This window comes from Borostomias antarcticus, assembly GCF_949987555.1.
Source record: "Borostomias antarcticus genome assembly, chromosome: 6".
Classification (NCBI taxonomy): Eukaryota; Metazoa; Chordata; class Actinopteri; order Stomiiformes; family Stomiidae; genus Borostomias; species Borostomias antarcticus.
Genome location: NC_140239.1, coordinates 370067 through 382553, shown reverse-complemented (window position 1 = coordinate 382553; position 12487 = coordinate 370067). Strand labels below are relative to the sequence as shown.

Genomic DNA, 12487 nt, shown 5'->3' with positions numbered 1-12487 from the left:
CAGGGTGCTTCCTTTTTATTTGTTAGGATTTTACAGATTCAAGGATTTCAATAAATCCTATTTACTGTAGTATCTGACTGTAAAACCTCTCGTGTGTTTTTGGTTATGATACTGTGTCTTATTTTAATTATATATCTCAACAGTCAAGTGCTAATATGATCAATTGCACTTGGGAGCAGTCCAGACAAAACCATCACAGTTTGTCCAGGAAGTTGTCCAGGGCTGGGATGCCCTCCTTGAGGCCTTTGCGTTTGCGGGTCTCTGCCACCACCTGCTGTGGCCGACTGTTTTCTTCGGAAGGGTCTCCGGGCAGGATCTGCCAGTGGTCAAACACACACTGAGGGAAAGCCTGTCCGCCCGTATTGGACCGCAGATCCGCTGTGAAACCTGTTGGAGGGGGGGGAATAAAAACTAGAGTCACCAGCCTGATCTCGCGATCTCACTCCGCAGGTCAGTCTGACAATCCAGCCGTTCTAACGGAATCCGCTCAAACAGAAATTAGTTTGTGCCAATCACAACGTTTATCTAATATGGGGCGGGTTTAATAAGATGATGGAACAGAGGAGGGCCTTAGAGGCATTTTCGCTGATTGGTTGCAGGTCTGTCCAATTACCTCCAGAGGCATTTTGATCTACGCCCGTTGGTAACGCCCCTTGGGAATCGGAAAGCAGCTGTGAGTTTCCAGACCCCCATTTTTGCGAATTGGGTTTGGCGAAGCCAGGCTAGAAATTGTGTTTTTATACTGTAAATTATTCTCTGTGGGCCCTTTTCCCAGATAAAGATCCATAAATAGGTTTCCATGGAGACCCTCCGTATACATGACTTGTAGCCTGTGACCACCAGGCTTCATCTGATGAGGTGGTGTGCTGGCTTGTCTCTCGTTGCCAGATTGATGTTTCAGAATGAGAAAGGTGCATTTGTCTTTGCATGGATGCACTACAAGGTGCGATCATCTCTGGGTTACCTCTGCATAACCTCTTTATGCAAGCCATAAAGCCATTCATGAATCTCCATACGGAGTTATAAATGTTTGAAGAACAGTAATCGTGAAAGACAAGAATGGAGATGCATCAAAATGAATTTTGTTAAGACAGTGCTTACCAAATGACTCATTGACTGGAAGGAATGCCTTCACTACAAATATAGGTGTTCCAGCAACTTGGGACTCCTCAAATACATGGCCTCTCTTCCTGTTCAACACACCATAGATTCCTCCAACAACCTGCTCTGGACACTGTAAACATAAACGTTCAGATAAGAAAAACATAAAAACACGTCCCAAAACTACACGAACCAACAAAGGCCTCTTACAGAATTTGAAACCACAGAAAATTAGCACCCAGGCGGGGTGACTGTGAGGGAACACAGGCCCTCAGAGCGCTGGTTCAGCTGTAGCGTACCTGGATCTCCACCAGGTAGATGGGCTCCATCAGTCGCGGCTGGGCAGTCAGCACGGAGGCGTAGAAGACACGCCGGGCGGTGGGGATGATCTGGCCTCCTCCTCTGTGGATGGCGTCGGCATGCAGGGTCACGTCTTGGATGTCGAAACGCACGGCCCTCATGTTCTCCTCGCACAGAGCACCCTGACCGAGGAAATTTGATACACAGAGGACGGTCTAGTACATTCATAGTGAGAAGTATTACTTTCAATACTATTCCCTTTGTGTCAACGTCGTATACCAATCGGGTTACATCAACTGTGTACTGTTTGTACACAAACCCATCTTGTTTACGTTTAAGTCTGGCTAGCTATGATAGCATAGAACCCTCCATTCTACTTCAGTTGACTACTCTACCCCCATCGTGCCACCCTCACCTCCTTGGTGGCCCACTGGAACCCAGCCACCACGCTGTCTTTGATCTCGTTCAGGTACTGCACGCCCTTGGTGACGTCCACCAGGATGTTGGGTCCCGACCCGTCGGGCCCGAAGCACCAGATCTTGCGCGCCTCGGTCACCTCCCACTCGTACTTCTCGGTCAGGTAGCGGGCCCTTAGCTTGAGCTCCTGTCTGGCGCTGACGTCCCCTTTGTCCACGTCCTCAGCCAGCCCTTCGGAGAGGGGACGTGCCTTCATGTAGAGCCGGTTGTGCTTGTTGGGGGACTTGGACAGACAGATCTGGTCCGAGTCTTCGCTCACCGTCTCGCGGTAGGACACCACTGGGTCTGATTTCTGAGAGGGGACACATTAGGACGGGGCTGTGTAAACTACTGTAGGTCGTAACTTTAAAACAGGCTTTGTTCTCTGCCTACATGAAAGTTCAGTTGAATTTAATAAATATTTTAATATGTTTTGTGATTGGAAGCTCATGACAGGCTAACAATGTGGTCTCCATGAATGTATGATATGAATGTTAATTTTGGGACGTTACTCTGTAAGAGTATTACTATTATATCCGATTTCACAGTACTCGCAGAGTACTCACAGAACCTCGTCAAAAACATCACAAGTCTACGAACATACAGAGGAGGTTGGCTTCAACAGCATTTTCATCTCTACGCTGAAATACAGTACAGTTAGCTATTACACATTATTATATTACACATTATATTATACAGTACACTATTGAAAGGATTTGGACCTTTAAGGGGATGCAGGCGTGGTCCTCCTCCAGGTCCTTCAGACAGATCTCCAGGTGCAGCTCCCCGGCTCCCGCTACGATGTGTTCTCCTGACTCCTCAATGATGCACTGCCAGGTCACAGCACAAGGTCAGGAACACACTAGACATCCATGTGAGGCAAGCTTTCCGTAAAACTTTCCATAATTCTTTTCTTCATAGAACATGGACATTTTGTGTTTTCACTACTTATTGACAATTGTTTATTCCTCAGTCATACAAATGTGAAAACACTTCCATTACTATGTTAAGTTGGAATTCTTTAGGAATTAATAATTTTTCACATCCATCTCCCCGAAGAACCCCCCTGCCTGTACCTGAACCATGGGGTCGGACTTGGCCAGGCGCTTCAGGCCCTCCACCAGCTTGGGCAGGTCGGCGGGGTTCTTGGCCTCCACCGCCACCCTGACCACGGGGCTCACGCTGAACTTCATCACCCTCATGTTGTGGGCGTGCTCATATGTGCTGATGGTGCCCGTCTTGATCAGGTACTGGTCCACGCCCACCAGGCCCACGATGTTCCCACAGGGAACGTCCTCGATGGGTTCCACATAGCGGCCCATCATCAGGATGGTTCTGTGGAGAACAAAGGATATAGCCGATACAGATCGGATCTATGTATATGTGCTTGCTGATGTTTCTTGATGATCTTATGGTCAGTGAAGTGCATCCATTTTCAGTATGGATGGCCCTAACGGAAACCCAGCCCCTAACCCCAGCAGTGGAAGTCCCTTGGTCTACCAATTCCCTATGTGGGTGATTCAAGTTTGCTTTCTCCTTAACCACAAGGTCTCCTATTCTAACATAATTTCTATAATTCTACCTAACCCAGGAACTACTGGGGAAAGCTTGTTAACTTTGCCCTGTCAAATAAACTGAAATGGCTATAGTAATATCAAAATGTTAAAAAGAAGAAAATTGCATTTCACAGTATGACAGCTTTTTCTGTCGTCCACACACCGTTGGATAGGTTTGAGGTAGAGGTCCTCCTTTTTCCCTGGAGTGTAGTTTGGGCCCATGATGCGCACTTTCTGTCCTGTGCCCACGGTGCCAGAGAAGACGCGGCCGAAGGCGTAGAAGCGTCCCTTGTCAGTGGTAGGCACCATCTTGGAGATGTACATCATTAGAGGAGCTTTGGGGTCACAGTTCTTGACACCTGTGAAAAAGAGTTCACAGAGGACTTGCTTTGAGAACCCACTTGTCCCCTAAACAAATTCCTAGTATGTGTAAACTACCATGGCAATAAACTGAATCTGAATAAGACCAAAGGCACTTTCTCTAGCCGTGTTTTCACAGAGACTCTTGTCTTATAACTTGTAACTTGTTGGCATCATGTTAGGATGCTGCCTGTCTCTTCTCTCTCTTTGGCTCTTTACACTGAAGCATGGTTGTTGTCAGAGTTCCCAGGGTTCCCCTGCAGCTCACCCATGGCGGCCTCGTCGTCTCCAGGTCCCTCGTACAGCAGCTCACAGCGGTACTTCTGGGCCGTCACAGGGGAGGGCAGGTGGATGGTGATCATCTGGAGCAGGGCGTCCCCTGCTGGCAGCCAGCGGCGCATCACTGCCTGGGGGTTAGAAGGGAGGGGGTTAGATGGGAAGGGAGTTAGAGGAACAAGTAATTTTTAGGTCTGCGTCCCAACTGGCCTCCACCAGCCTAGATGAGCCATTTTGTGAATTGCAGATAGGAGATGAATGCTGTGCATCTGACTGCAGAGACCAACACACCATTGTGGAAGGAAGGAGGCTTTGGGAGACTGACTCCAACACAAACTAATGTTACCTTCAGGAGGGGTTTATAACTAATCTTACCTTCAGAAGAGGTTTAACTAATCTTACCTTCAGAAGAGGTTTAACTAATGTTCCCTTCAGAAGAGGTTTAACTCATGTTCCCTTCAGAAGAGGTTTAACTAATCTTACTTTCAGAAGAGGTTTAACTAATCTTACTTTCAGAAGAGGTTTAACTAATGTTCCCTTCAGAAGAGGTTTAACTAATGTTCCCTTCAGAAGAGGTTTAACTAATCTTACTTTCAGAAGAGGTTTAACTAATCTTACCTTCAGAAGAGTTTTAACTAATCTTACCTTCAGAAGAGGTTTAACTAATGTTACCTTCAGAAGAGGTTTAACTAATGTTCCCTTCAGGAGAGGTTTCTAACTAATCTTACCTTCAGAAGAGGTTTAACTAATGTTCCCTTCAGAAGAGGTTTAACTAATGTTACCCTTCAGGAGGGGTTTATAACTAATGTTCCCTTCAGAAGAGGTTTAACTAATGTTCCCTTCAGAAGAGGTTTAACTCATGTTCCCTTCAGAAGAGGTTTAACTCATGTTCCCTTCAGAAGAGGTTTAACTAATCTTACCTTCAGAAGAGGTTTAACTAATGTTACCTTCAGAAGAGGTTTCCCCTCCTTCTCTTTGTCGTCTGCGTCCAGCTTCACATCTAGTTTCTCGATCAGCTTCTGGGTGTCTTCCTTCTTGAAGTTCATGATGGCATCAAAAACCTTACAGATAAAAAAAGAATTTTGATTTTTTGCTCTATAACTATTTAATAACTGCTGTTATTGTTATACAACAGTGTGTTAGTGTGTTGTTTCAGTATAGTGCTTTGTCACTTATTAGGATAGTCTGTTGTTTGAGTTCACACAGGTGGAAATAGTAACAATACCTATTCCACTAAATATTAGTAGCTTTTAACTAGATCTATTAATTTCCATAAGCAAACCTTGAAAATGGGATCCAATACAAGTTGGCAGAATGTCCGGGGGAGCTTTTTACCCTCTGCGTTGGTTGCTGACTTGCTGAATTTGCCTGCGGCAGGATCAAAGTACCTGGAAATATGAACATTATCACCCGCTTAGCATTATTCAGTACTTGGTGCCTTTAAGATTTAGGCTATCATAAGCGTAATGCCAAACTAACTCAAACTAAGAAACAAATTGACAATCCTTATTGAAGATGTCTTTATACACCTGCAATGGGTAGATGATCATACTAAACTAATATATCCGATATATTATAAAGGTTGACATTTGTTTTCCAATGTATCTGATTATCAGATGGGGTCATCGTTTCCTCCACAATAACAAAGCCCATTGACTGTTTGAGCTCCATGCACGGCCCTATTACAAACAGAAATGTAACATGTTTGTTTTTCGTCACACACTTTTCTCCCCATAGTTTCTTCATCATGTCCTCCACCTTCCTGGCGCGCTCTGCGGGGGACAGCTCGGCCTTCTTTTCGCCCTTGGCTGAAAACTTGGCCACATACATCTCGGCAAACTGCTTCAGAGTGAAGGCCCAGCCGTGAAGACCCGAACCGAAACCCACGGTTCCGATCACTGGGTCCACCTAGAACACAACCAGCAGAAAAGAAATAGAAGTTGCATTCATTCATATCAACCATTTTTGTTTGTAAAAAGTGATAAAAGTGCATGGTACTGTCAAATGCTGATCTTGTTTGAGCACTGCTCAGTGCCTCAACTCTTTACCACAGCATGAGCTGTGCTTGGTCAGTTAGGAAAGTGTGCCTGGTGCCCAGAACCAACACAATTATCCCAAAGGCCCATAACCTGCCGATCTGACAGTCCCTGCAAGCTCAACCATGCAAAGTATCTTCAGAAATAGTGTATTTCATATATCACTGGATCTAAGTGATTCATGTCCTCTTGCTGTTAAGTAGAAGTTGAAAATGTTACACTTGATCATAAAGTGTATATTGTAGACGTCACAACTAATTCAAGATCTGTCTGGAACTGGGGATTTTCTGGTCACAAAAGATGAGCGAGCTATAGCTATATTGTTGATGGTCAACACTGACCATGATGTTGCCCATTGGTCCAGATTCGTTCTCTCCGTAGGTGGAGATGATGACGTTGACGTTCTCCACGATGCGCTGGAATGTCTGGAACAGCTCGTCGGGTTTGAGCTGCAGCTCCAGCAGGGCCCGGTCCATCTTGTTCATCATCAGGACCGGTTTGATCCGCTCGGCGATGGCCTGTCGGAGGACTGTCTCGGTCTGGACACACACACCTACACAGGCAAACCAGGGCTGGTTCAGGACCTGGCATGATGTCCAGCTGTATCAACCTGCTGTTATCCCTGGCATATTACTGCTCAGGCCTCCCAAGAAGAGTATTAAAACAAATCATTCACATTTAAATTATAAAATGGCAACTAATGGCTGCATTTAGCTAGAATAACCAGTGAATGTAAAAACTGGTATAAACAAATAAACAAAAAAAAGCAGCGGTGTTCTGATCGTGTAATATGGTGGCTTCATAGTTGTAGTAGGGAGGAGGGAGGAAGACTGGACCACTCTACAATACAGACGTGTTTTGGTGCTTCTTGTATGTCTTTGTAAAACAGACAGGGTTATTGTATGAGCTGTGTAACTACCTGTATGCCTGTGTATTTGTTATATGTTACATGAGTAACCCTGTATCTAGTAATGAGTAATACATACATACCTAAAACAGACCTACAGTGGAATGTTTCCCTAAAGGGCCATCTTCGATGAAATTGATTAATGAAAGTCAAATTGTATTGTAAAGTATTTGACCTACTCATGACTCATCGACTGTAGCGTGTCTTGTTTGTGTGAGCCAAGCATTAGAAGCGGGACAAACACAGCTGCAGACAGCGAGCCTTGGGCCGGCGGCCGCCGCTCTGCGTACCTGAGACACAGTCTACTACTACTAGAGCTCCGTCCGTCACCCTCAGAGCAGCAGTCACCTCGGAGGAGAAATCAACGTGACCCGGAGAGTCAATCAGGTTAATGAGGAAACCCAGGCCATCCTTGGTCTGTTTGATGAAGGCCAGGTCATTCTCTTGGAGCTCATAGTACAGAGAGATAGCTCTGCGGGGAGGGGGGCAACACAACAGTTACAAAGTTCACCGGAGAAGACGCCATGTTAGCTGCATATTTCTTCACTTCATTCAAGGGAGTGCACAAATATTCAAGCAGCACGTGTGAGGTCAATATTTACATGCATCCACTTGGGTTTCTTTAAAAGTAATAATAAATGGTAATAAATAGTCATGCTGAAGATGATAAATGGTAATAAATAGTCATGCTGAACATAATAAATGGTAATAAATAGTCATGCTGAAGATAATAAATGGTAATAAATAGTCATGCTGAAGATAATAAATGGTAATAAATAGTCGTGCTGAAGTTAATAAATGGTAATAAATAGTCGTGCTGAAGATGATAAATGGTAATAAATAGTCATGCTGAAGATTGAATGCAGGCAAGGTGGATGGTATCCAGAGTATGAAGAAGATTTTGTAGACGAATCACTTCCATTACTACCACGTCCATGACTCTGGGACAATATGGCCTTATCAGCACTATGGCAGTACGCACCCTTAAAGAATTTGCTGACATACATATATAGATTGTATTTGATGTTAAGGTGATCATACTTACGTACTAGTATCTTCACCCATTACAAACAGATAGAAGGACCAATGCAACATGGAATAGGAGTAGGCAGTGATGTAGTTGTATACTGTAGGCTACTGTGCATTTTAACCAGTTCCACCAGAGCCACCGTGGGAATACTCACGTGGATTTGATGGTGATGCATCTCTCCTGCTCGTCTTTCCTGGTGTCGGTGAAGCGGGTCTCTCCGGCCCGGGCGCCGGCGATGATCCCGGCCTTGGACACCAGGGAGTCTGTCAGGGTGGACTTGCCGTGGTCCACGTGGGCGATCACGGACATGTTCCTGATGTTGGACTTCTTGTCCATGATCTCTCGGATCTGGTCTACCGTAAAGTTCACCTGAGGACGGGTGGTAAGGGTGTCTTTGATTATAATGTTTTTTAGGATATTGAGATACTGTCGACCCCCAACAAGGGCCCATCTTTGATTTACAGCCATGTTGTACATGACTGACACATGACTGAATGGTCCGGTTGTGGACCTTAGATATCAGAATCAGGTTTATTTAGCCAAGTAGGTTTCCACACATCTTAGATATCAGAATCAGGTTTATTTAGCCAAGTAGGTTTCCACACATCTTAGATATCAGAATCAGGTTTATTTAGCCAAGTAGGTTTCCACACATCTTAGATATCAGAATCAGGTTTATTTAGCCAAGTAGGTTTCCACACATCTTAGATATCAGAATCAGGTTTATTTAGCCAAGTAGGTTTCCACACATACTAGGAATTAGTTTTGGACTGTTGGTGCAAGACACTAATTAGGGTTAGGTATTCCAGTGTTGGGTTAGGTATTCCAGTGTTGGGTTAGGTATTCCAGTGTTGGGCTAGTGCCTTTGCCAGGGGTGTTACATGAAGCAACAAAGAAGCATGTATATAAGTTGCAGGCAAAGTTGCATAAAAGTTACTTTGTGTAAGCATTTGTGTAACGCCAGCATTTTCCAGCCAGTCTGTTTAGGCCTGCTGTCACATATCCCTGTATAGGCCTGCTGTCACATATCCCTGTATAGGCCTGCTGTCACATATTTAAATGTCATGCCATAGTTTGAATTATGAAAAACACTTTTCTCAAAAGCATTTTAACATGAGTAGCCTACTCAAATTAGACAGAATAGAGCGATTCGTATCAATAGAAGGCTGTAGAAGTGTGGATCTTTGTGAGCTGCGCGTCTACTCTTTGGAGGAACTTGGAACAGAGCAGTAGGCTACTTGTTTCTGGCCCAGTGGCCTTATTTGCCGCAGTAGGCCGATGACGCACTGAGAGAGTGGAGACCCGAGCCTGCGCACCTGGTTCTATTATAGCAGGTGCGTCGCGTTGTTTACACTGACAACCCCGCAGCGAATTCCTCCACTATACTGTACAACCGTACGGCAAAAGGCTTGCCCAATCTCTGAACATGGCCTCCAATACGGCCATCTCAGGGAACAGTGGGCGTGCACATGCTATTTATAACAGGGGTTATATATATATAACGTTATTCCTATAGTTGCACCCCTGAAGGAGCATGCGCAGTACAGAATTAACAGTAGACTACTCGCGTGATGATAAATCGTTCTCAAAAGATTAGGATTATAATATAATGCTACATACAATAGCCCAATGTACATTGAGACTTGAAGCATCAACTTTTTCCAAGTTATCTTACGCATAATATGATTAAGCCAAGCCACTGATGAACCGAATAAGCAGTTTCACTCCCAAATGCAGGCGTCATACTTTGCGAAACGCATCAATATCAAATATAGGAGCGTTGTTTCATGACGGTATTTATGCGGATGAGCACATCGTTCTAACATCAGTTGCCATTACGTCACCGCAAACGTAGGCCTATCCATTTTGGGGTGTTTTCCGAAGTCCAGAAAAAGTCAGACACACCGTTATAATATCCATCATTTCCCAAATATACGAGCATTTGAGGAGCGTTATGATAAAAGGTAGCTACCATTGCTGCGGACGGTTCCCCGGCTCAAGGGCTCAGATGCGACACAAGGCGAGTGGCACCGGCGGGACCCTCTCCTTCCTTCCGAGAACTTGTAGTCGAAAAGAGAGAGATAGAGCGCAATCTTCGTTAAGTGCTGCGAGTCAGCGACGCCAGGCTTGGTGGAGGTCAGGTGGGGGGTGTCAGGTGGGGGGTGTCATATGGACCGAGCTGACCTATATAGAACGGCTAATGGACCCGCTATGCATCAAGGCTGTGCTGTCAGGAGAAGTGCACTACCCGCCCGAGAGCGCTCTTATATCTGCTCTGGGTGCTGGGAAGGTTTCTAAACCAGGTGGAATCAGCTCTTATATCAGCTCTGAGTGCTGGGAAGGTTTCTAAACCAGGTGGAATCACGCTTGTATAATAATGAGAGCGCTCTTATATCTGCTCTGGGTGCTGGAAGGTTTCTAAACCAGGTGGAATCCAGCTCTTATATCAGCTCTGAGTGCTGGGAAGGTTTCTAAACCAGGTGGAATCACGCTCTTATATCAGCTCTGAGTGCTGGAAGGTTTCTAAACCAGGTGGAATCACGCTTGTGTAATAATGAGAGCGCTCTTATATCAGCTCTGAGTGCTGGGAAGGTTATATCTGCTCTGAGTGCTGGGAAGGTTTGTACACCAGGTGGAATCAGCTTGTGTAATAATGAGAGCGCTCTTATATCTGCTCTGAGTGCTGGGAAGGGTTATAAACCAGGTGGAATCACGCTTGTATAATAATGAGAGCGCTCTTATATCAGCTCTGAGTGCTGGAAGGTTTCTAAACCAGGTGGAATCCAGCTCTTATATCAGCTCTGAGTGCTGGAAGGTTTGTACACCAGGTGGAATCAGCTTGTGTAATAATGAGACTGCACTTTCTACCGCAGCAGCGCATCCCCACAAACCCTCATAGGCCTACTACGGAGCAGAACTGCCAAAATAAACGACAAACAAAGGAATAAATAAATAATAAAGCTTAATTCTTTATTTTTTACATGCATTTATTCATGTTTTTCTAAGTTCTTAGTTATTTATTTCTACCGTTATTTAGCCTTATATATTTCTACATTTAGCCTACTTATTTGTGTATTTATACATTTATTTCTATCTATTTATATATGTAGCCTATACCTTTGTTTAGCCTATTTCTGTATGTATACGTTAATTTATTTCTGTATTTCCTCATTTATTTATTTCTGGGCCGTGGCTAGAAGGGGTACAGCTACGGCCGGTGTAGCAGGGCTGTAACGGTTAGTTCCCATAAACGCAGGGGCCATTTAGGGTTAAGGTTATGGTTTGACTGGTCTCTGTATTTATGCGAACTAGCCTTCTACACAGCCCATCTAGCCACAACCTTATTTCTGTGCCATATGTTGTTTGTTGATAAGGTAGGCGGTCCTAGCCTGCCACAGGCAAGCAATTTAGGAGCATTTGGTTTCTTAGTATTGTATTCACTTTTCATGTTCTTCACTTCAGATAGCATAGCAGTACATATTAACATATTGTTAGATGCAAGAAATATGCTTACTCCCATTTGGAAGGGTAGTGATTGAAAATGCAGTTTTCTCAGATTTGAGGTAGGCCTACAGTGAAGACCTTTGACCACAGGAAGTGTAATCTTCTAGATAGAAAGGTCATCTTGGGCTTAAATTGAAGCTCATAAACTTCAGACATTTTTATATACAAGTGAGGCAGTGACATGTACAATAAAGTACTTAAAATAATCACTTTAGATGAGAATTTGTCAAGTAGACAGACATTTGAAAATAGAAAGGCAGCAAGCCCGAGAATCTTATTTTGCTAGTTTCCCCTGTGTTTCAGGATCCATGCTAAATGTCTTGTATGACTATGCAGTTGCAGTACTTTAATATTTGTATTTACGTCATTTTGCCGGAAATGTTTCCCAAAAAGGAGTGTTTTTGGCCCCTGAGATCAAAAGGCCCTGAGTTGGGAGTGCTGGTTATCAGCTTGTGATGGCCCAAGGTACCGGCTAACAGGAAATAATAGTGGGAAAAAATCACACACAAAAAAAGGTAGCAGAACCCATCCTGAGGGGTGGGCGTGGCTCCCAGCCTGTGAACCCATCCTGAGGGGTGGGCGTGGCTCTCAGCCTGTGAACCCATCCTGAGGGGTGGGCGTGGCTCCCAGCCTGTGTAGTGGTGAGCCGTCCTGAGGGGTGGGCGTGGCTCCCGGCCTGTGTAGTGGTGAGCCGTCCTGAGGGGTGGGCGTGGCTCTCAGCCTGTGAACCCATCCTGAGGGGTGGGCGTGGCTCCCGGCCTGTGTAGTGGTGAGCCGTCCTGAGGGGTGGGCGTGGCTCTCAGCCTGTGTAGTGGTGAGCCGTCCTGAGGGGTGGGCGTGGCTCTCAGCCTGTGTAGTGGTGAGCCGTCCTGAGGGGTGGGCGTGGCTCCCAGCCTGTGTAGTGGTGAGCCGTCCTGAGGGGTGGGCGTGGCTCCCAGCCTGGATTTACTGCAGCTGCCTG

General features: G+C 45.2%; 1 protein-coding gene across 1 annotated transcript; it reads right to left on the bottom strand.

Moving 5' to 3' along the window:
- Positions 1-8: 8 nt before the first annotated feature.
- Positions 9-10084, bottom strand: eef2l2 (eukaryotic translation elongation factor 2, like 2). Its single transcript, XM_084440346.1, has 15 exons — positions 9995-10084; positions 8177-8391; positions 7283-7464; positions 6427-6638; positions 5773-5957; positions 5332-5437; positions 4997-5110; positions 4042-4180; positions 3577-3772; positions 2934-3192; positions 2580-2687; positions 1817-2170; positions 1401-1583; positions 1102-1234; positions 9-387 (listed from the first exon to the last, which is right to left on the bottom strand). Exons 1-15 carry the CDS (start codon positions 9995-9997, stop codon positions 194-196), a joined length of 2583 nt encoding a protein of 860 aa, XP_084296472.1. The 5' UTR covers positions 9998-10084; the 3' UTR covers positions 9-193.
- Positions 10085-12487: the final 2403 nt, after the last annotated feature.